Source organism: Glossina fuscipes, unplaced genomic scaffold (assembly GCF_014805625.2).
Source record: "Glossina fuscipes isolate IAEA_lab_2018 unplaced genomic scaffold, Yale_Gfus_2 2, whole genome shotgun sequence".
Lineage (NCBI taxonomy): Eukaryota > Metazoa > Arthropoda > Insecta > Diptera > Glossinidae > Glossina > Glossina fuscipes.
This window is the reverse complement of record NW_023998416.1, coordinates 6,243,374-6,267,928: the sequence shown is the minus strand read 5'-3', so window position 1 is coordinate 6,267,928 and position 24,555 is coordinate 6,243,374. Positions and strand designations below refer to the sequence as shown.

At 34.0% G+C, this 24,555-nt stretch overlaps 2 protein-coding genes across 2 annotated transcripts in view; one reads left to right on the top strand and one right to left on the bottom strand.

Moving 5' to 3' along the window:
- Positions 1-1,718: 1,718 nt before the first annotated feature.
- On the top strand, positions 1,719-10,227 carry LOC119633703 (homogentisate 1,2-dioxygenase). The gene is made up of 7 exons (XM_038027389.1): positions 1,719-1,879; positions 5,346-5,615; positions 5,689-5,869; positions 5,965-6,085; positions 6,145-6,557; positions 6,613-6,794; positions 9,874-10,227. The coding sequence occupies exons 1-7, from the start codon at positions 1,865-1,867 to the stop codon at positions 10,000-10,002; spliced, it is 1,311 nt and encodes a 436-aa protein (XP_037883317.1). The 5' UTR covers positions 1,719-1,864; the 3' UTR covers positions 10,003-10,227.
- Positions 10,228-13,331: 3,104 nt separating this feature from the next.
- LOC119634154 (guanylate cyclase 32E) overlaps positions 13,332-24,555 on the bottom strand; it is a 35,954-nt gene continuing 24,730 nt past the window's right edge. Inside the window, exons 14-23 of the mRNA XM_038028117.1 lie at positions 24,006-24,072; positions 23,844-23,941; positions 20,383-20,693; positions 19,949-20,208; positions 19,686-19,869; positions 15,842-15,982; positions 15,530-15,722; positions 15,238-15,444; positions 15,024-15,182; positions 13,332-14,065 (exon numbers count right to left, since the gene is read on the bottom strand). Of these exons, the coding sequence (XP_037884045.1) occupies positions 13,577-14,065; positions 15,024-15,182; positions 15,238-15,444; positions 15,530-15,722; positions 15,842-15,982; positions 19,686-19,869; positions 19,949-20,208; positions 20,383-20,693; positions 23,844-23,941; positions 24,006-24,072 (2,109 nt within the window). The 3' untranslated portion in view covers positions 13,332-13,576. The remainder of the gene's footprint in view (positions 14,066-15,023; positions 15,183-15,237; positions 15,445-15,529; positions 15,723-15,841; positions 15,983-19,685; positions 19,870-19,948; positions 20,209-20,382; positions 20,694-23,843; positions 23,942-24,005; positions 24,073-24,555) is intronic.

Genomic DNA, 24,555 nt, shown 5'->3' with positions numbered 1-24,555 from the left:
GGTTGAGCTAACGTATTATCCATGACGTCTCGTGCCCAAAAGAACCGTAGAAACGGCATGGCATGAACCAATCGATCCTCAACAACTTCTCTGGTAGTGATCCGACGATTCTGCACAACAATTTTCTTCACTGCTTCAGCTTTTTGATCGATTGTTGGCGTGCTAGGATATCATCATTTATATCTTCTGAGTCATCTCTGAAGAGCCTGTAAACCTTATAAATATTTTTTTTTCAACTCGCCAAATGCCATTGTCATAAGCATAAAATCCTAAAAACAGTGAAAAAAAAAAAATAAAATTTAATCACTGGTTACTTTATGTGGGCATGGTCGATTTTTTCCGTTTTTGCATGCAAAGAGTAAAGTCTTTCGGTAAGTAAATATAGAAAACTTCAGTCTTTTAACTTCTATAATTTCTTAGTAATGAGCAAAAACCCACAAATTTTTGTTACAAAAAACAGAGTTGTGTCCAGTTTATGCTCCACTGCGCGCTTCTGCTCTGACCAATTTGGCCTGTTTTCAACATCAACCTGCATGCAAAGACTTGCAATATTTTTACCAAATTTGAAATCGATAGCTAGTCGATTGCGACCAAGAGAATGTTTACGACAGACACTACGCGGAAGGACCGACGGACATGCTTAAATCGATTCAGAATTTGACGCTGGATAACAATACGTATACTTTGTGGGGTGAAAAAAAAAAAAAAAAACAAAATGACTTTACCCCCGTCTTACAGTATATAAGTATATAGGTATACTTGAAAAAATTGAAAAATCAGATGTACGTAGCTCACGAAATGTGAAAAGTCACCTTTTCTTTTTTTTTTTGAACACACCTCGTACATAGGCGGTTTTTTGTAATATTTTAGATCAATTACTTATCAATATCTGCATTCGTTCGTTTCTCTACCACTAGCAGTTTACGATGCGAGCCTGCGATGGTAATGAATATTAAAAAATTGTTACACGATACGTTGTCTGGATTACTATGCTTATTGCACGGTAATCGAATTACTTGAAACATATAAACAAACCACTTTTAAAATGCTGTGTCAAGATGATTCGCTTAAATAATGTGTAAGAGAGAAGAGTAACAGGTGCTGGATTATTGTTATTGTTACTGTTGTTAACTGCTTTTGTATGTTTGTTATTTTTATTTGTATTTTCATTTTTATATATTTATTAAATTCTCTTTTGTTTTTTTTTTTGTATCAAAACTTACTGTTGTTGTTTTTGTTCAGATTTGTTTGGTTTCTTTAGTTTTATTTATACGAAATGTTCTTATAAGAAATATCTTTTCATTTGCCGGCATCATCATCATCATATCTTCACGCTGTGTTGCACATGGCAAAGCAAAAATGCATAGATATATGCATATACAATTGTACATACATGCACACACATACACACACAAACAAATGTATTTATATTCAAAAACATATAAACCAGTATTAAATGATTTTTATTATTAATTTACATACAAACCTGTATTAAATGGTTTCAGTTATTAATTTACATCTCTTTTTGCTTTTTGTTGTTGTTGTTATTGTTTTCTTATGCAAATGAAATTTATCTATACATTCTTGTTACTTCACTTTCCTCCAATTCTAGTTCGACTAGTTTTTCGCTTAAGATAAGAAAGAGTAGGTGTTTGTGGGTTTGCGGGCATATGTGCGCTTAAGTAAATACTGATATATAAAGAGCATCGCACTAGTCGCTTCGAGGTTTTCTCTTGAACTTGCCTTCTTGTCGTTAACACACACAGGCCGTAGCATTAATATTTTAATTTTAACGTTGGCTTGTTTGCCTGTGCATTGAAGTGAAAAGTGATATAAAAACAACAACAAATAAAAAGATAAAGATATGAGTGATTATAAGGTACGAGTTACGTGTTTTTAATAGTGGAATTGAGTCCTTTTATGTTTAAAAAAAAAAAAAAAAAAAAGAGGAAAACATAGCAAGAGTTCAATGACTGCTCTGGTGTCAATTGACATTAAAATCCATTCGATATTAATGAGAGCAACAAGCTAATCATATCAGCAGTTTTAAATTTCATTTACAAAAACAAAAAAAAAAAAACAGAAAAACAAAACAAAAAAAAATTTGTGATAAAAAATACAAAACAAGGATAAGCAGGTTATGGATGCATTTTTTTTTTCTTTTTTAATTTAGTAAATATAACAATCAATCATCGCAGTTGTTTTTGCTACCAAAATTTTTATTATAATAATAAACAATTTTAAAATGCAGGCGACCATGCCAAAGTGATTTCTGTCACTTTAGATGAACTTTTACTCTCAGACATGGACATAAGATATATTTTTATTGTGACAATTTATATACCCACTATGGAGCAAGGGTACATCCAGTTTGTGCGCAGGAGGACTTGTTTTATTATACTAAATCGGTTTTAGTTTATCTGTCCGATCATCCGTCCGCCAAACTTGGTTTCTTGTGTTCACACTACAGCCCGCAATTTTTGAGATATTTTGATGAAATTGTTTATACGAATGCTAATGAAAATATTTCGGATTGAACGACTTTTTGCAAAACTTTTCATACAATACCTTGCCTTGAAAATTCGTGATATGAATAACTACTATACCAAACAAACGGGTGTAGGGTATTTAGCAAAGCTTTCCAAGAAGTTGATTATGCGTTTCATGCAAATATTTGCAGCAAATAATACGATTCGTTTCATTTTTTTATTTAACGCGCAGAAAGCACGAGCATTTTTAAAGCCATTAATTCAGATATTATATGGAAAGCAGACAGCATTTCTAGGCGGTTTTAGTACACATTTTCCAAACGAAAAGCAAGTAAAAATATGTAGCGGGATGTGATCCATCTTACACATAATGACTAATCAAAATAACATGTTGCATGGAAAAAGTGATGCAAGCGAAAAAGTGGTTCAATTCCCAACATTTTCAATAACATTCGTCCTTGGGATAAAACATGTCGGTTTAGACAAAGTTTATCAAAATATCTGAAAAATTGCGATCGGTAGGTTGAGTAAAAGAAAACAAGACAAGAAGACAGACAGATGGACAGACAAGCTTAGATCGATACAGAAAAAGATTATGAATTGTGGCCGTCTTTTAAACCCTTTCGGGTGTTGCATATATTCGCAAGAGCTTAATATATCCTTATGCCACAAGTGGTGTAGGGTATTATTATTATTTTTAGTTAAGACTGAAGTTGACATTGATTTTAAAAAGTTGAAAGAGTGTTTGAATCTATTTACAATGAATTTAAAGAGTTATTTAAAAACTATGAAAAATATAAAGACCGTTCGTATTCTTTTCATACATGTTTTTGCAATTCCTGCTAAGGACTTATCAGATTTAACATTCAATCAGTACAAAATCGACAAAATCGATCAGGACAAAATGGATTATTTTATAAATTAATTAGAAGATGAAAAATTTGAAAAGCACATGAAAGAAGACGAACTGACGGAAAAACGGATAGATAGACCGAAGGATAGACAGACCGATGGATAGACAGACAAGCGGATAGACAGACCGATGGATAGACAGATCAGCTGATAGAAAGAGGGACAAGCTCAGACCGATTTAGGAAATGATTCTGAATCGAACGACGTAATGAAAGGTGCGTCCATTTTAAACCCTTCTGACGCACACCCATAAAAACTTCGTAAGTTCTGTACGGCATAAAATGTCAAAAAGGAAACGCACAAAAAATAACAAAATTTCAAAACTTTACGTGAAAGATTTCTCATGGAAATCCAAAAACCCAGTTTTTTTGCTTCCTCAAGCAGGAATGTTCTCAGTTCATGTTGCAGACGTATCCGTCGAGCGATTTGATCCATTTTCAATAATAGAAGAACTTCAAGTTTGTACCCGCATCGCAAAGGGAATATTTACTAAGGATATTGCACGAACGCACCTGCTTAGATATTGTATTTTTGATCCACGTTGAAGAGCAATTGCAATTTTCCAAGGTCAAATTAATAATCCTTTCCTTGCTTAACAGGCCGACGATGCCATTGAGCGCTCCCTTGTATAATATTACATAGGTTTTATGGTTTCAATACGTCAGTATACACCATCCTGTGCTTGCTTTAGTATACGTTAGGGATTTTCTTTCTGAACGTGATTTTGATCAGTAAGCCATCATTCAGAGAATAAATTTCATATCTGCGATATTTTGCATTGGACTCGAGTTTCGATAAAAGTTAATAGGTTATCCAATAGATCGTTCCGTACCTGTTCCCTTCGGCTCCGTATATGTCCCAAAACGGTTGAACATCGTTAAGCTATTACATCGTGGATGGTGTGGATGCATGCAGCAAACAAAAGCACTTGAGATAGATCCACTTTTTATTATACCGATCGATTCAGAATCACTTTTTGAAGCTTGACTGTCCGTTTGTCGGCCCATCTGTCGTGCTTGTTTGTGTTTTGCAGGATTTTGATAATTTTTGCGAATTTTGTAGACTGACATGTTTTGGCCCAAGGGCAACCGTTGTTGCAAATGGTTCAGATCGGACGACTTTCTCAACCACTTCTCATATAACGCCTTATTTTGAAAAACTGTTACCTAAATAATTATGTGATGTCGTGAAATATTTAATGGTAGTCCATGCTCCGCTATAGAGTTCTTAATCAATTTTACTTTGCTCGGTGTGCACCCGCTTTGTATTTACAAATATCTTGGAAAAATGGGGTAAGCACAGATGTTCATGAAAACCGTCATTGAACTTCAGTTTTTCCTGCACATTTTCCTTATTATGGGCCGAAATGTTACGTAGATTAGGCCATCTAGAGAAGATAGAAAACGAGAGTAACGCACACACGATTTGCAAAAACCGTCAGACTGCAGTTGAAATCTAAATGCAATTTAGAAATATTTACCGTTCGAATATGATTGAAAGCTTGTAACAACTTAACGTTTTTGGCAGCAAAATATCCCTCTTAAGAGGATTGCGATTTTTTTCTTCTTAAATTTTGTTACCTTTTCATTGTCTAAGTATCGATTGATTTTAATTCACACTCGCGTAAAAATGTCTGCACAACATTTTTGAAAAATTTTTAAACCGTTCAATCAATTTAAAATATATATATATATAGTTAGTTGTAATACAAAGTAAATCAGGCGCGTGTCGCATACATGTTCTATATTGAAAGCAAATACAATTTATTTGTTATTTACAATAAGTTGTAGGATATTGTCATAAACTTTCGCACACAGATACCGATATGTACATAAAATTTACATATTAATTCAAATATGAATAACAAGTTGCTAAGCTTAGTTATCGAACTTTAAAAAATTAATTTTAAAGTTTTTCTTAATTCATTTTATTTGAATTTCATAGTATATGAGCGGTTTTGGATCGCATTTTTCTTCGGAAGATCCCCGATACCCAAACGCTTTACCTAAAGCTCAGAATACTCCGCAAAAATGCCCATACGGCTTGTACGCTGAGCAATTGTCTGGCACTGCTTTTACAGCACCGCGTAAAGAAAATGTACGCACTTGGTTTTACAGGGTTCATCCGAGTGCTAAACATTTACCGTTCCAACCATATATGTTTAATCGTTACTTAACTCATGATTGGGACGAACAGATCCCTAACCCGAATCAGGTGAGAGCGATTTTCAGCACTCTACATCCAAAGAGTTAATAATTATTATTAATTATATCTGTTGTTCAATAAGATGCGCTGGAAGCCGTTCGATATTCCTACGGGTGAGAAAAAGAATTTCGTTAAGGGTTTACACACAATCTGTGGTGCGGGTGACATACGCTGCCGCCACGGACTGGCTATACATGTTTATCTTTGCAATGAATCGATGGAAAATGCTGCTTTTTATAACAGTGATGGCGACTTTTTAATAGGTGAGCAATAGGTGACATGCACTCGCACTATAGCAAGAGTCTTAACCACTTTTCAAAAACTCTTTTATTGCTTTTCTTTTTCTCACACAAAAAAGTGCCACAACAAGGAGTGTTGGATATCACAACTGAGTTTGGCAAAATTAAGGTGTCGCCTAATGAGATATGTGTTATACCACAAGGAGTTCGGTTTGCGGTGAACGTGTCAGGTCCTACCAGGTGAAAATTATAATGTTTAACTTGGAAATGCCCATAGATTATATTAATTGAATTTTCAGGGGCTACATATTGGAAGTCTATGACAATCACTTCCAATTGCCTGACTTAGGACCGATCGGCGCTAATGGTTTAGCCAATCCTAGAGATTTTGAAACTCCGGTCGCTTGGTTTGAAGATCGCAATGTAAATGGTTTCGAAATGATATCCAAATATCAAGGTCGCTTGTTTGTGGCCAAACAAAATCATTCACCATTCGATGTTGTCGCTTGGCATGGAAATTATGTACCCTATAAATATAATTTATCTAAATTTATGGTCATCAATTCGGTGAGCTATGATCATTGCGATCCTAGCATATTCACCGTATTGACTTGTCCTAGTTTACGCTATGGTACGGCCATAGCCGATTTTGTAATATTTCCTCCAAGATGGTCGGTCCAAGAACATACATTTAGACCGCCATACTATCATCGTAAGTTAATAAAATTTCTTCAGAAAAATTGTAGTTTACAGAATATAACCTACAGGCAATTGTATGAGTGAATTTATGGGTTTGATTTTGGGTAAATATGAAGCCAAAGAAGATGGCTTTATGCCTGGTGGAGCCACCTTGCATTCAATGATGACACCACACGGTCCCGATTATACTTGCTTTGAAACGGCTTCAAAGGCTAAATTGGCTCCAGAACGCGTAGCCGAGGGTACTCAGGTAAGCTGTGAATAAATTTGCTTTAGTAACATAAATTGTCTGGGGAAAGATACTACACCTCATCTCCCTATAATAGTATCAATAACCTTAGATTAGAGGTAACCATATGTGCAAATACAGGGTATGTCAAGTTTGTGCGAACGTATGCATCATCTAGAAGGGCTGAAGATAGACTCACCTTTTATTATATCGATCGATTCAGAATCATTTTCAAAATCGAATTTAGCTTGTCTCTCCGCTTCTTTATCTGATGCTTGTCAATATATTTTTTATGTTCAACTTACAAATCAAAATTTTTGGAATATATTGATCAAATTTGGAACACTGACTTGCTTTGATTCAAGGATAAATGCTATTGAAAATGATTCGAATCGGTTCACTTTTTCGTCTATTTCCTGTGTAATGATTTTCTAAAAAAAGTTTCCATTATCAAAATTTCTCAACAAAAGTCGTGCAGTAATAGTACTCCGATATTCTAAATTGGTGTGAAAGCCGTTCTTGCCGTAAACGAAACGTTGTAAGGTAAAAAGCTCTAATTTTCAATATTTGATGCTGAAAATTGGTTCATAAAAGTAAATTGACATACAAATCAATCTTAACGAATTTGTACCACGTAGATCTGTTTTTGGATAGCGCCGCAAAAAAGTGTTCTCATGAAATGTAACCCTTTAGATACCAATACATATTAGACTTCGCACAATTGGTAAGCCCTTCACAAAAAGGTTTAAATATTTATATTTCACGACAACTTGTTGTGTAACAAGTTAAAGGTAAGGAATTTGGATCACACATTCCGTCGAAATTTTAGACTCTGATGTATATGGAGATCGTTATGAAAAGCAAGCCATTGTACGAAGAGAAAGTTTAATTTACAGTTTTCTATGACGGAATCTAAAAAATAATACATTTTTTGTGAAATAAATTACGTTTGCTGTATCGAGATCATAAGGTGTGATATTTTGAGCTTTCTCCAATATGCCGGCTTGCATAAAAAGTAAGGGCTTTGCGTGAAAGAAATGTGTAATTATTGGTGGATTATTAACAAAACGAATAGCTGTGCTAGGCGAAGCAACTTAGGGTGTCTAATGGTCGGTCTTGCCTGACTGCAATGTTACTACTTCTTTTTGAATTAAATCTGATCAAAGAATAATACTAAGCTAAGAATTGAACTAGTTTGTAAGAAGTTCTGCAAGAAGTTCTGTAAGAAGTTTTCCTACTGACGTGTTTGGACTTTGTATACTATATAGGAAGAGTAAAATTACTAAAAACAAACATTGCCCAAAAATTCGTTTGTCTGATTAACAACACACGAGTAACATAATGGTTGAACCGTCAGTCTCTCATCTTTCTGCATTATACCATAATTTTATAAATTATTGCGTTATCTTGACTAATGTATTAAAGTAAATCGTACAATATTTTTATAACATTTTATTTTTTTAATTCTATGAAGGACGTCCATTATGTTTCATATAAAATATTAAATTGAATGTGTACGAATTCTATTTGTTTGTCTCCAAGAAAAAACCAAATTGAAATAAAAGATTAAATGCTTTCGCAGAGAAATTGCTTGCTGTAGATATACTCTGCCATATTGCATAAAATCTTCTAGAAGACATAGATAAAATAGATTATGCACTTCGCTATTATTTAATATCTTGAGCACACATGTCGAAATAATGCATAAATTTTCAAAATAGCTACGGTAAGGTTTTGTTTTGCAAAACGTTGAACGTTTTAGGTGAAGTTCTCTACGAATCCTAGTTTTAATATAATTTCACATTATTCTTTCAAATTATTTGAAGAGACGGCTATTATAGCAATATCGATTGAACTTACGAATGAATTCCTGAATCGATTTCACCTAACACATTATGCTTATTATACCTCACACAACTTGTGATATACGGTATAATAGGTGTGTGTGAATGTGTGTACTTTATTATGCAGATCAATTCAGAATTACATATATATATTATATTATAACGATCGATTCAGAAGCGATTGAACATGTTTGTCCGTCTAAACACAGGAGAACCGGCCATGTATTCCCACGGTGTAGTTCCACGTCGCAAATTTTCGATGTGTTCTAATGAAACATAGTACACTTAAGTCTTTCGGCTAAGAATAAATGCTGTTGACAATGACTTGGATCGGAATATTTTTATTTCATATAAACGTTCCGCTTATAATGCCTTGGCTTGAAAAAGTCGTTAGATGAAGTACAAAAATATAATAAAATAAAATATCTCAACAAACATCATTGAGTATTATTACATCTGCATATCAATTGAAAAATTTGAATCGGATGGTTTGATATCGAGCATCCTTTCCTGTGCTTGTTCCTAGAAAAGATAAACTTTTACATAGCTAAACCGATCTTATTTTTACCATTTGACAATCAGAAGTGGCAGCGAACAGTAACTCTACATAAATATCAACGTTACGAAAATAGGATCAAGCAGATCTATTTTTTATGCCCCAAACTGTGTGTGGACGCTGATGAGAAGTATATCTTTACATGAGAAATAGATTTATTTTTTAATATTCCATGTTTGAAAGTAAGCGCTCTCTGTGTGGACTATATAGGTGTACCCGTCAGGCCACATTCCTTGTAAAAGTACTCGTAAGAAATAAATCTAGGTAAGGCAAAGTGTAATTTTTAGTACCTCAGCGAATTGTTAGCCTTTGACAAAAAGACTACTTTTGCTAAACTTAGACCGCGTCCGTTTTTCATTTCGGATCCTCTGCGGTACGAAGGCTTTAAGAAAAAGTGCCTTTGGTGTACAAGCTACAAATGTCGGTAATTTACGCCGAAGGAAAATGAAGAATTTCGGCAACCTAATGGTGCAAAGTGTGCAATGGTCGCCCCTGGCGACTATAATGTTCTCTGACTCATTATTGTTAGATGATATTTTTGTTTTACTCTTAATTCTTATTGTAAATATATCTAAGCACTCATATATGACGATTATATGCATATAGTATTTGTAGTCATGTGCAAATAAATCGACTTATGTCGATGTTTGATTTTATTCTCATATTAATAAAAATCCTTTTACTTACTTCCTCTTTGCAGGCTTTTATGTTCGAATCATCTCTTAGCATGGCCGTGACACAATGGGGAGAGAAAACTTGCCAAAAATTAGATGAAAAATACTATGAATGCTGGCAAGCTTTAAAGAACAATTTTAAATTAACAAATTGAACGAATACGATGATCGGATTAGTTTGGAGATTATATATTTTAACTGAGAGCAGTTATATAATTTTTTGTCTAAATTTTATCTTCTATTTTATACGCATTCTATTATCGAAAGCATATACACAAGATATGTTATGGAGTATTTTTTGCATAATCTTTGCTTTTGTTTATTTCTTATATACGCACAATTATGTTATTGCTCACTAAATAAAATCATTGTTTATTGAATTTTTTCCTTTACCTTCTTTTGTACGAGGGATGGGCAAAAGATTAAAAGCGTATTAAAAGAATTTATTCAAAAAGAGTAGTAGTGCAGATGAACGTTCTACTTTTTAATTAATGAATGCTTTATATAAGGTTAGCGAATGTATTTTCCATTTCATTATTGAAGCGGAAATGGGGAAATAAAACCCCACATATTGTTATTATATTCACCATAACTTCCATGCTAAGTCCAATATTTCCAAGGAACAGAAATATCTATTGAAGACATTTTTTGATCGTTGAGATTTGCACACTTACGTTATTAAAACACTGTCTGGAGCAGGAAGCTTATATCTTAAGGCGCCGACAACATTTTAAAATTACTTACCACAAGATCGAGACTGTTTGTCATATGAAGAAGAATTCAATACAAAACAAATACAGAGAAAACAACGTTTATTTTTAAGCGAAATTCGATGGCTATTTACCCCACTTCACGCAGACGTCTCTAATATGAATCCCTGGATGCAGCTATTGGTTTCTCATTTTCAGAAACAAATTTACTTGACTAAGTCAACGAAGTTTTCTACTTATCCTATATAGAAAAAATTGTTATGATGAATTAATTACCCAAATAATGTTTAAATGCTAAATAGAAAGGTTTAAAAATAATTATATGATTCTTTTCCCTTTCCATGTCACGTCACACCATAGAAGTGAAGATGCAAGCAAGTTATATGCCGGTGTTGGACATACATCAAATTGCTGACCGCAGAACCTGATCTGAGTGTGTTGTTTGACTTTGCACATCTTATGGTTTTACTTTCTGCTTGTTTTGCATGTCTTCGAAAAGCTGTTTCGTTAAATTATATTAACATTTTTGTCTTAAAATTGTTTCAGTGATTGCTTCTCTGTACAGCACCGACAAGTTTCTCCATTTAGATGAACTATATTGGAGAAGGTTTGTAAAGCTCTTTGCAAAAGTTCTGTTACAACCAGTATTTTTTTGCTGCCTGAGATGTTATTTATGCATCAGTTACACGTTTCTTTTCGCTTTTCCCTTTCATAATGTTTCACTTTGTCCTTGAAACTGGCAATCTTCTAACAAATGAGCACATTTTCATTTCTTCTCAACTGTTGCCACTAGCCTATATCCCAAGTATTCTCGGCCAGGTATTTGCAACCAAGCAAGGTAGTCGCCCGAGTAAATCTGACAAAAAGCAAAAGGAAAATTTGACTTTCAGTCTCAATCTAAAGTGTTAATCTACTTTCAACAGTTGTTCCGATGTTCAAATAAAATAAACAGGTGGTGGATAAATAAAAGACTTGTGCCAAGTCAAAGAAAATCCCTTGCCTGATTAGAAATGTCTTTATTTCTTCAATTGGTGCTTCAAATCCATTAGCAATCATTTAGAAACTGAATTTTGTGTTTACTAGAATATCCTTTTGTGTGATAAACTGGATACAGGAATAGTTAACCATTCGAAAAATTATCGATCATGTAGGTGGAAGATGAAAACAATATGCAATGAAGAAATTATGACAATGACTGCCACGTTCGGTAGTTAATTTTAGTTTAGTTAGCTTTAGCACTTATCTGCCTTATCGACAAAGAAAAAACACTCGTTCTCTCGAGTTCAAGTTCTTCAGAAAACACTTAACTACTTATTTACAAAGGATAGTATAAACTTAAATTACGGCCAGCGCAATAGAATGGAAATTTTGATAACAAATTTTAATAGTCTGCGAATATGCACGTTATGCTTATCGTTCCTTTATGGAAGCTTTCAAAAGTATGAAGAAAAAAGAAATTCCACGATATAATCGCAAAAAAGCGCAAAGAGAAATGGAGCGCATCTCTGAAAAGACCTAAGTTAACCTAAGTAGGTGCATATATTGCTTTTTACGAAAGTGTTTTCTGCATTTCCAATGCATTTCGGAGAAGTGCTTGTACAATATTTCAGATTTATTTTGCTCTTCCTTATGAACACACACGAATTCGTTATCATTTTCATTTCTCAGTTGTTTCATCCGCTTATCCGACGAATAAGTGGGCGAACACCACGCAAGGCTAAACTGATTGGCAATCTCTGGGAATCCAGAATTAAATCCAGCTTTCATTGCCTACTTTTAGGCAGCGTTGATTAAATTGCCAAGTTGCCAAGCTCTCCCTATCTCATCAACTAAAGTTGGCTCCATAAAAAGAAAATTTCGATAACAAATCTTAATAGTGGGCGTGTATGCTTGTTGCATTTATGGAAGCTTTCAACAGTTAAAAAGACAGAAATTCCACGATATAATCGCAAAAAAGCGCAAAGGGAAATGGAGCGCATCTCTGAAAAGACCTAAGTTAACCTAAGTAGGTGAACATATTGCTCTTTACGAAAGTGTTTTCTGCATTTCAAATGCATTTTGGAGAAGTGCTTGTGCAATATTTCAGATTTATTTTGCTCTTTCTTATGAATGTAAATGTCTAATACACTAAACTAGTAGTATCATCTTTACTCGTTAACTGAAGTAAGCTAATAAGGTATCGACAAACCTTGTGGCCGAACTGGTTCGCAATCTCTGAGGATTCATTAAAATAAATTCAGCTTTCCTTGTCTGCTTTAAGGCATTATAAATGAAATAATAGTCTTACCCAACCTCTCTCAATCCAAGTATAAAAGCGAATAGTTCGCTCCGAACCATTGATATTAAAAACATGAAAAATTTCGTTATAAAACATTTAAAATTGTAAAAATTTATTACATATTTTTATTTATTTTTTTTTTTTTATAACATATAAATATAGGATATATATTTAACAATTTAATTGTTGCCTGTTAACCATCAATTTAACAAATTTTTTGATGCAATGGAGGGAACTTTGCTTGAAGTAAAATGTAAACTAGGGTAGAACATTTAAGCATACATACAACATGTAAGAATGCGAATATAAAAATGTTCACACGGATATAAATATACAAACTTAAATGAGTAAGAAAGATAAAATTTATAAACTGTCTTGTCGGGCGAGTCTAATGACATTCAAGTAATGTAACCCTGAGAGGTTAACTGGAGCTCAATCTTAATTTGCTTAAAATTATTGAAAGTGTATCTAAGTAACAGATGTCCGATAAGCATCCTATCTACGAACTATTTAAAATTCATCTGCATTCGTTTGCAGGTAATTTTGAGAACAAGGTTAACAAAGTTAAATAAAAGTATTTTTCATTCGCATTTGCAAGTTTGCAATGAAACGAATGAATGAATGAATGAATGAATGACCCGCCTTTTTAGACTTCTTTATATGTGGATATAAGGATGAAAATAATTTGAATACCATTTTTGTTAATGGATATAAAAAAAAAAGAAGCTTTAAACCTAAATTTTAAAGTCTAAAAGTTATAACGGGTGCTGAACGTGGTCCTCGTTGTGGTCCGTATATGCCGCCGCTGCTACCTTTTAGGCGACATACACATAAATAGTTGGTGTTACCAACGCTATCGACACCTTTACTATTCCTTTGATGAGATAAGCTGGCATTAGTGGTAATATTAGTTACATTATCATCAACTGAACGCCGATTATATAGACATTTCGTTTCGCAATTACAATAATTACTTTTCATGTAACATAAACGTTGTTGCAATTGTTGACTGCTTCCATTGAAACTGTTCCTGCCTACTTGTCGCAGCACATGCTTATTGTACATAAATGTAGATGAAACATGTCTAGGCTCTATACCCGTGGCGGTAGTACAATTTTCACTGTCTCTGCTGTTACTTATTAAATCCGGTGTTGCGTCATTATACACAACTGGGTATTCATTCTGTTCAGTCTGACTTATCAACCAGTAGGTACGCATATCACCTTTACCCTGTGCAGGATGAAAAGAAATGATGAAGAATATGATGGCATTACTATTTGTAGATTTTCTCGATGCGATTTTTGCTATGATTCTATGAAACTGTTTATTTTCTAAAGGTTCATTGCCCATGCATTTACCAGTATATGGCTCGCAACAGTTGTTGGTTTGCAAAAGATATTATTATGGAGTATTAAGAAAGTCAATGAAGAAAACAAGGAAATGATTTATAGTCATATCGTGAGTAATTTTAATATTATCTTACACTTCCTCGAAAAGTAGAACATTTCCTTGGGATTAGGAAAAATAAACTTTTTTCCAATGCATACATTTGGTTCGTAGTTATGTGGAGCTTACGTTGCCTATTGCTATACCTTGAAAGCTAAATAAGTTGTTATTGCATAGTTGTGTGCATTGCAGATGCAAGTTTATGTTGCATATTTATGTGCGCTGCAAATGCAATGACAAATTGAATAACGTGTAAATACACTTAGTTTGACGGTGAACGGGATTATATGGGAATTTTCAATATTGTTCCCAAGGTTTTGGAAGCGAGAATTCGTATTTAGAGCAATCAACTAAAATTCAGAATTCTCGATAAGAGCAATTTGAACAGAGTGTGGGAATATATGCGTGGTGGACAAATGAAGAGTTAAAAGTGAGAAATAGTAAACTTTTACTTTTCGAGTTTTTATAGGCAACAATGTTTAAGCTCAAAGCCAACAAAGTGAAGAGACGAATTATAAAGTAACGCTATATCTAAAAATTAAGACTTAAGTAAGAGTCTCTAGATTTGATTTTACGCATATTTTATAAAGGATGTAAGTAGCAATAATTTTTTGTTTATATTGAATAAGAAAAAAAATAAATTCAAAATGTAAACCATATTTTTGGACAGATGAAATAATGAGATATAAGTAAACTACAATTTCAAGCTGAGCCCTAAAGCTTTCTATGTCATTTAACATACCTTAATATTGATTAGGCCACGTTCAGTGCATTGATAACCACCAAAACTTTCCAGTAAATGATATGTTTGCTCTGATACATGAATTTTCATAGCCTGACCAGAGCTTTCCATGCGCGCCGCTGTGTTAACGGTATCGCCGAACAGACAATAACGTGGCATCTAATGACACATCAAGAAAATTGACAGTTAATTTATTTTAAAAGACCTCTGTTACCTTTAAGCCAACAACTCCCGCCGCACAAGGTCCCGAATGTAAGCCGATACGTAATTGTAACGTTTCTGTTGGCTTGTGACGTATTTTTAGATTAGTAACACTTTGTAATAAGTGTAACGCCAAGGAAGCAATTTCACCCACATGACGTTTTCCATTACGTAATGGCAAGCCAGATACAACCATATATGCATCACCGATTGTTTCAACCTGAAATATTGAAACAAGACCGGACATGTTTAGCAAAATGTTAATACATTTTCTCATCATTTTTATTTAGAATGATATTTTCTACCTTATATACGTCATAGTTGGATATTATGGAATCGCAACACGTATACAAATCATTTAACATCTCAACAACCTCAAATGGTGTACTAGTGCTGCATAATTCTGTAAAACTCACAATATCACTGAATAATATGGTCACAGAATCAAAGCATTCAGCCTCTACCGGCTCACCACGTTTCAATGATTCGGCCACAGTCCTAAAAGGCATACACATATTGTCAATGGTTTTTGTTAGCGGTTTTATGATGCTTAATAAATGTCACATCAAATATTTTGTGAACAGAAAAAAAAAAAAAAAAAGGAAAAAGCACATTACCTTGGCAACATTTGATTGAGCAGCATATCAGTTTTTTTCTTTTCCTCATACAATTGATGTGTGCGTTCTTGCACTAAACCTTCCAGATTATAAGCATACTTTTCCATAATCGAAAGCATATTATCGAAAATATTGGGCTTCCTGTAAAATTAAAGACATTGAAAATGTTAAGTAAATGTTTTAATTTAAGAAAAAAAAAAATTGAATTTTAAAGGTTAGAAAAAAACAGGATACATACGACCGACCATCCCTTGCACCCCTTTGCCTAATGCATTTGCTCATATAATGATGGAAAGTGGCGAGAAAAGTGGGTCAAAGCGTTTCGAAAAAATGTCCGGTCTTTAGGTTGAATATAACAATATGCGAACAGACATGTGGATAGACGGACAGACAAGATTTAATCGACACGGAATAGCTTTCAGAATCGCCGAATCATTTTCTGATACGATTTAACCTCGTCTGTCCGTCTGTCCGTCTACCCGTATATTGTTCGTGTGTGTGTTCAACCGATTGAGAAAGCGTTTTTGAATCGACAGGTGTGATAAAAGATGAAAGGACTTGAGATAGTCTCCACCTTCTGGGTGTTGCTACCATCCGCACAAACTTAATGCATCCTCTGTCAAAGGTTGTGTTGGATATAATAATTAAACTCTCAAGGGCTTAAAGGCACATATACGCAAAATACACATTTTTTTTTTGTTAATTGTTAGGTTGCTACGTTTGAATGATGGCGATGATAAATAATTAATATCATATTTGTAAATAACTCTCATCAGAGTATTGTTGCAATTATGATCAATTCAAACTCTTGAGCGTAAAAAAAGCAACCAATAATTAATCATCAGCCAGTTATGGTTGTATTTACCCATCAAATATTATGCTTTAATCAATTGCAATTTATAACAAGAAATATGATATGATGCCGCAAAGAGATGAACACTTGAGCGCGGTGTATGTTACAGTCACAGGTATTTGACGTCGGTTGACGACTTTTGTACACCAATACTTTCACGAGTAGTACGCTCCCTTAGGGAGTTTAAAATAATTACACGCAAACGTACATTAAAGCAAATGGTTTCAGTCAACTACAAGGAATAGTGTCAGTAAGATGAAACCTGTAAATTTATGTGTATATGATACAAATAAAACAGACAAAATGCTGAGCTTAGATTTTCCTTTAGTTTGTTTCCTTTCTTCGTATCGCAAATTGCAAGAGTTATGATCAGAAGCTTGTGATGATTATTCAAAGGTTTAAAAGCTTCTTTACAATTGGAAATCTTTCGCACTTAAAGCAAATTGTTCGAGCAAAGTGTTAGAAAAGCAAATAAATACACTGTAGGGAACGATGGACTCACTCAGTCCTTGAGCCAAGACACGTCAACGTACCAAATGTCATCAAAACATCTCAAAACTTGCGCACTCTGAATTGAACACAAGGATGGATAGATAGACGCCCTATATCGATCATTATAATAAACGATAAGCCTGTCCCCAGCCCATCTGGATGTTGCATTCACCCGCATAAACTTGACAATTTTCGTGTTCCACAATTAAGATGGGGTATAATGACGAACGTTTTGACTTAGAAAGTGTAGTGCGCATAATGAAGGGAGCAAAATAAAAGTGACCATCTGAAAATGTTGCGAATAATTCAGCCACGTGACGGATTCAATTAATTTCTTGTTTATTATCTAAACTGAGAAACAACTGCCAAACTAAACCGACAGTGTTCGAAACAAAATTTTTCATAGCTGCATGAAAATGCCAATGTTAGAGCTTTTACTTGACTTGGCGCCTTAGAGTTGTATTCATTGATTCAGAATTAACCGATCTGTGATATATAATGCTTATTATAAGATAAGCGTCTCATTGAGTTGCCCTCGAAATAAACGATTCTCTTGCTTGTTTTTCCTCATGTTGTATTCTTGCACGCATTCAACTCTTCAACAAGTCATCTTTTTAACTCGTATACAAAGCAGACACCTCTCTTATATAAAAGATCCGAATTTTCGTAAAAAAATCGGTAGATATTTGCATTATAAAAAACGCCGACGTATTCTACTCACTTCTTACTGAACGGAAGGATTGTGTATGCAACACGATTCTAATTCCTTTACAGATTCCTTAAGTTTCTCTTATTGACACGATGCCCTTTCAATGCCGTCAACTATAGATGCACGTTAATTTTAATAAAAAATTTTGAACGGAGGCATTATTGACTTTATGTTGGGATTGAAATATTAAACAAATCAAAACAAATGTCATAGCGCAACCTCAAAAGAAACTAAAAGGGTTTATAAAGATGGCTTCTACTTATTATCGAAAGTTATCGATTTATAATGTCTGCCTATTGCATTCAATGCTCCCGAAATTTAAGGTATATGTACCATTGACTTTGTTGCTTGTTCGCAGTGAGTTGAAGATGTTAACACTCTATGAAAGTGTAAAGATTATATTATTCGGTTTCATTGAGGGAGAAAATGTTGCGGCAAATACTCAAATGATTAAATTGGCTTGTGGTGAAAACGTATTAAATGAAGTAATAGATAGAAAATGGTTTGCGAGATTCTGTATAAAAAATTGTAGTCTTGAAAACGATGAAACGGCGAACGTCTCCAGCAAAATTAGTCCAGGAAATGATCTTCAACTTGGATCCGGTTCAGTTCAATGCAGATATGTTGAAGAAAATTTGCGTAAAGGATGGAAACATGCTTGCTATGATCTTTTGCCATTTATCGCATAGGTTATGGATGTTCTAGCGGTGGAAATTTCTGGGATCCGAGGTGAGTGATAGTCATCAACCCATTATTTATAATATAATATGTAATACAAATGTTTGCACATTTATATAATATACAGAGTCTCTGCAAGGAGATGATGGTTGTATTTAAAAATTTTGAGTTTCTTTAAAATTTTTACGAAAGAAGTTAATTTTTTAAGCAAGATATATATATGAATATATATGTGTATGCATATAAATACGTACAAAATTTATATAAAGTTGACTATATATATATATTAAAAGCTATCCTTAAGTTATTCATTTTCTCCTTATACATCAGGATTTGTTAAGTTTGTGCAGGTTTATGTAGCAACCGAAACGAGTTCAGATTAACTATATTTATTGTTATCTTCATCGTTTTCTGACTCGATTTAAATATGCCACTATGTCGATCCGTCCAATGTCTGTCTAGGTTCTTTGTGTCCAATGAACAGGTAGCAATTTTCAAAATACTTTGGCCTGAAAAGTAATCCTGTTGAAAATAAGTCGAAGCGGATCATTTTTGCTACCACTGTTAAGATGTCATTTTTAGTATATTTAGGACAAATATATGTGAAGAGTATCAAATTCCTTGAGAAAAGAAAATCATGCGCACTTATTTTTCATATTAGGAAAGAAAAAATCGTAATTTTTTTTAAAAGTCTTATTACACGCTACACAAGTTGTGGTGCAAAGGTATAATAAGTTCGTGCGGGTGTATGAAGCACACAGAAAGACTTAACAGAGATCCACCTTTCATTATACCGATCACTTTCCGCGTCGAGCTTGTCTGTCTCTCTATACACCCTTTTTTTGTTTCAACGCAATTTTTGAGATACTTTGATGGAAATTGGTACTAGGGAACCGTATTGACCGTCGTTCGGATTGGCCCACTTTTCCGACCACTTGCCCTGTAATGCTTTTTTTATGAAAAGTCGTTATACGACGGTAGAGTATTTAGTGGTGCGCCACGTTGTGTTCTAGTGTTTTCACTTCTCTCTCTTTTTCATCTTCTCGAATTGAGGCAGGCGAAGTGATATAAGATACGAGTATAATGTTTTAACTTTTTTCTTGTTTACTTACAAGCCAGCCTGCAATTCTTTTAACTTCATGCGTACTAAACGTATATCAGGTCGTATTTCAGGATCCTCTTCCCAACATGAACGTAAACACTGATGCATATAGAGTGGTATGTCCAATTGTAAAAGCGAAGGCCGCAGTGTGCCATGATGATAACGAGCAGGTTGCTTAACAAAATTTAAAATTTCTGCATAAGAATACATAAAAAGAAAATGCATCGAAAAGGCGGTTAAGTAATTGTCTCATTTTGCATACGCTTTATATACCTTGCGGTGTGTAATTAGTCTCACCCCATGGTCCTTTACGACCAACAATCTCATACAAAACTATACCGAATGAATAAACATCGCCTTTTTGAGTGCCGCGAGGTTGATGATTGGGATCTCTTAATAATTCCGGAGCTTTCCATAAGGAGCGTTTTATTTCTAAGTCTTTTCTACGTAAGGATGAAGAAAGTCTTATATATACCGATACCAAAATCGGATATACAAAAAACTTGTTATAAAAATTTAAACGTAAATAAAATCTGTAAAAGTTAATAATAAATTTTCGCATGCTTTAACACTTACACATACAGTTATGATTTTTAAACTTTTTATATACAAAAAACATTAAAAAAAACATTTATTGTCATTAATTCAATCAAATACACATAATTTTTTTTTTTGTAAATTTTGTTTAACTTTAATTTCGCGCTTACTTATGTGGTTCTTCTTGACCGGCTTTAAATTCATGTAAACCGAAGTCCGTTATCTGACATACCCAACGTGAATCGATAAGACAGTTACTCGAGCGTAGATTACCGTGAGATATAATGTCTGAATCATGCAAATATATCATACCCTTCAATATGTCACTGACCAGCGACGATATAAACATGTGATCTAAATGTAAATCGTCATTGCCTAAAACATCTTCTAAGCTACCGCGAGCACAATATGTGGTAAAAATCATTACCGTGCCATGGTCAATAGAAACGCCTATAAAATTGATGATATTCTCGTGCCGTACCTGGAATGAGAAGAAAGAAAATGCGTAAATGCGCTTTATACGGCCATTCCGTATTATGCTATAATATCATGAATTGATTTAATCTTGTGCCTATACTTGCTACTAATGATCTCAAACGTACACTTTGCAGTTTTGATTGATTGGAAGGCGTTTCAGTTAGTTGATGAAAATACTGAAAAATATTACTGGAATCGTTACGTAATAAATAAAAGAGAGACACATTTACGCATCATTTAGTAATTTCTGGAAGGATTAAAAATCGTTCCTCATTTTGAACCCATATATATGTCTTTATGTCGGTTGGAGCGTACTGGGTTAATTTAGTTCCAACTAAGAGATAAGTAAGATGGCATTATTCGAACATGGCAAATGATGGGATTTGAAGACTTATCAGCCGAAATAAATAATTTTCTAAGGCTGGGATATGGCCACGCCAAACGTTAGAAAAATTTATTCCAGTGAGTTTCCATTTTAGGATAATTTTTCTTCTTGTGTACGCAGACGACACAAGCAGGTCAGCATCAATACGATTATTATCATAGTCAAGTAATTCAGTGCGAACTCGATATTATTGCCTGATTCTTGCCGACATGACCTGACCTGGTGTAAGACGTATGTAAGCAGTATATTTCTCAATAAAACATCCGAGTCAATATGAACGAAGCAAAGTTAAGTTAAGAATACTAAGGTGTACTGTAAATCGGCGATAATTGTAAAATTAAAGTGAACGATATGTCAAGGATACCAAGTCGAGTCAAAGTTAACTTAGCAAAGGTAAACGCAATGAGGATACAACGGAGTCAAAGCAAACGAGTCTATCTTAATACTATACTTCAGTAACACATTTAAACACTTTTTTTTAACATACTACAATTGTAAGACAACTCCGATGCGTTGTTTCATCAATGGTCAAGTTGGTTTTCAGGCAAAAAGTCAATATGCCTGGCAAACAGGTTCCACACAATAACCAATTTCTTGTGTCGGAGATTCAATCGCCGTATGCGTGTGGCGGCGAGCAACGCGTGGGCACACAATATAGGAAGAAAAAATACAATTCACATTTACGCTTATTGGCAGAAAACGAGTATACGATCACTTTTCAGGTCTTCTTTACCTTATAGATAAGGATATGAAGTTTACGTATACACCTATGTGCGGAAACTGTTTGTAATATTCCGAAATAAATGTCTAAGTCTTTAAATTGTTTAATCCAAGTGTATCTGATCCTGTGGTTTTTTCACAGAACTTGAGAAAAAAAGTTAAAACAAAGCAGATAACATATCAATCAATATACAAAGAGACAACTGTTTCAGCAAAAAAATCCCTTACACTTTTCGTAGCTTCCGACTCTCAAACGACGGTTATTCATGCCGTTTCAATCATTTTTCACGAGTTACGGCGGTTTTAGTGAGCTACTTTTCTCAGTTGCAAAACAAGAGAAATATTCGAACTTCGTGCCGTCCAATAGAGATTGATACTCAAAACACTTAAAAAAAATTAATTTAACGATTATTGTTTATTTGCTAAAAACCATGAACGGTTCGGGCTCACCTCAAAGCGGCAACAAATGTGGTACTTGTTTGATTGGATTAATTCATAAATCAGTAATATATACAAAAATTTTCCTCTATTGACAGCCTCTTGTACTAGCAGATTACTCTCGAATGAAAAGGTTTGTCGAGTACCTCGACCTTATACCCTATTCCTTATTTAAATTTCCTAAATAACAATCACAATATGAATTCATAGACTAATAAAATATACAAATAGTGGTAATGCGTTTATAGTAATAAGTATAAGTAAGTAATACGTATAGTATGGATAGTAAAGTAAACAAAGTAACACAATGGCAGTAAACCTTTTATATGATGATATAATAAAATGCAGCAGCTTAGAAGAACACACAATAATGTTATAATAAATTCATAAAGTGCTTAGCTTCGGACTTCTTTCTAGATTAGCTTATTTGCAGTCACATTAATAGTTCATATACTCGTCAAATATAAATAATAAAAACAGAATGCATTTACACAAGCATTTAATACAAGTAAATATTTAATGTAACATTGAAACATTTGCATAATCAAAATATATATGAGAATCCCCAGGGGGTTGCGCAATAAGGCCAGAATAAGCCAACAGGTACAGCGCTGCTCAGTTAGGATAAACTGATGCTACAGCCTCCCCTGTCTGTTTGTCACTTTCCTCACATTTTTCCGGCCGTCATCAAATCACGCGATTACGGGACATTCGCTGAATGATTGGTTATATCAAAAATCATGTTATGCCAGCACTCTTTCCATAAAAATTTAAGTATTCATATTCTGCTAATCTCTTTTAAACCAGAAGCTAAATTATTTTATTTTATATTCGCAACTTCAATGCTTTATTTTGCATAGCTAGGAAAGTCTTTAAACTACTGCTGTGTTTTGGTATTAACAATTGACATATCACCAATTGACATTCTGCATTTAATTTGTTTTTAGTTTGTATAAAATTCCAATTTGTGGAGCTCTTCTCTTTTTCAACTCTTTCACGTGCAAATTTGAGGTTAGGTTGCTTTGTAAAGTAATAAAATAATTCGATATTGTGGTAATCTAATGGGCACAGGTAATGTGATATCTGGAAACTCTTGTCGAACATTAAAATCTAACTCGCTTAGCAGGAATGTGGATATAATTTTCCCATCAATAAGTTTAATTATTAACATAACTCTAAGCAATTTCATCCCCTTTAAGCAAAAGATGATAAACCAAATAAATGTACCCTATACGAGCAAAGTCTTACGTAGGAAAACAATCCTAGGCTACATAAGATAAATAATATAAAATTCAAGCATTCCTAAGTAGCAATCATATAACTGGGAAACTGAACAACATAACCCAAGCTTGGCCTTGCCAACGGCATGAACAACACCTTAAATATATTCCTTTCATGTTGTATGTTCACAATTCTAAGATTGGAATTCGAGATAATGCAATCGCATTAGATAAACGTAAAACTTTGAATTCGCTTAAGAAGTCGCGCGCAAATAATTGCATAGAAGGCAATGCTTTAATTTCTTTTTCTTCTATGAAAAAAAATTTGTTCCTACATTGCGAAGTTTTAAAGGTTTTATTAAATCCATTCAAAAAAGAAAAACCCTCTTACCTCACGCATTTGCTTCAATTCTTTGCGTATGGACCGTGTGACATCCACAGTTTTTTTGTAAACCCTTTTCATGGCCACTATATTGCCTCGATGCAGTCCTGTAAAGATTAGATTGCATTTGGGAAAATATTTTCTAACATTATATCTATCCGTTGCGCTAACCTATGGTTGTAAAAGCTTTTTTACTAGTCTCTCCACCCGTTAAAATACTTTGACGATATATCTGATACTTTATGGCATAAAGAGAATCAAGTAAGAAAATTATATTCGGCTACGACCGAATCTTTTATACCCATCAGCGTTATTTTAAAAAATAAACCCAAAAAAAAAAAAGAAAAAAGAAAAGCCAAATATCCGTAGTCTATAATATTAGGTGGGCGGGGCTGATTTTTTTATTTTTTATTTAAAAAAAAAGTGGAAATTTATATCGTCTAAAGCGGACATCTCTGTTTTTGCAACCACCACAGAAATTAACATAAAGATGGACAGACGGATTGACAAACGTGCATGGAATGATTCACATTTGATACTGATCGATAATAAGCAGACTATGGGTCTCTGAGCCTTCTTTCTGGATGCTGCAAACATTTGGACAATGTGATAATATTGAGAGGCCCGCCCGATTTTTCTCATTTTTGTGCAGAATTTGCAACACTGCCCAGAGAATTTGAATGCAAATTTTTGCCATTGCGTCTGTAGCGACCTATAAGAA

What these genes read in the sequence shown, in the direction of transcription:
- LOC119633703 (XM_038027389.1), top strand. An exon ending in AGATCCCTAACCCGAATCAG is followed by an intron (nt 5,616 to 5,688) that starts GTGAGAGCGATT and finishes TTGTTCAATAAG; the next exon opens with ATGCGCTGGAAGCCGTTCGA. An exon ending in TAGACCGCCATACTATCATC is followed by an intron (nt 6,558 to 6,612) that starts GTAAGTTAATAA and finishes TATAACCTACAG; the next exon opens with GCAATTGTATGAGTGAATTT.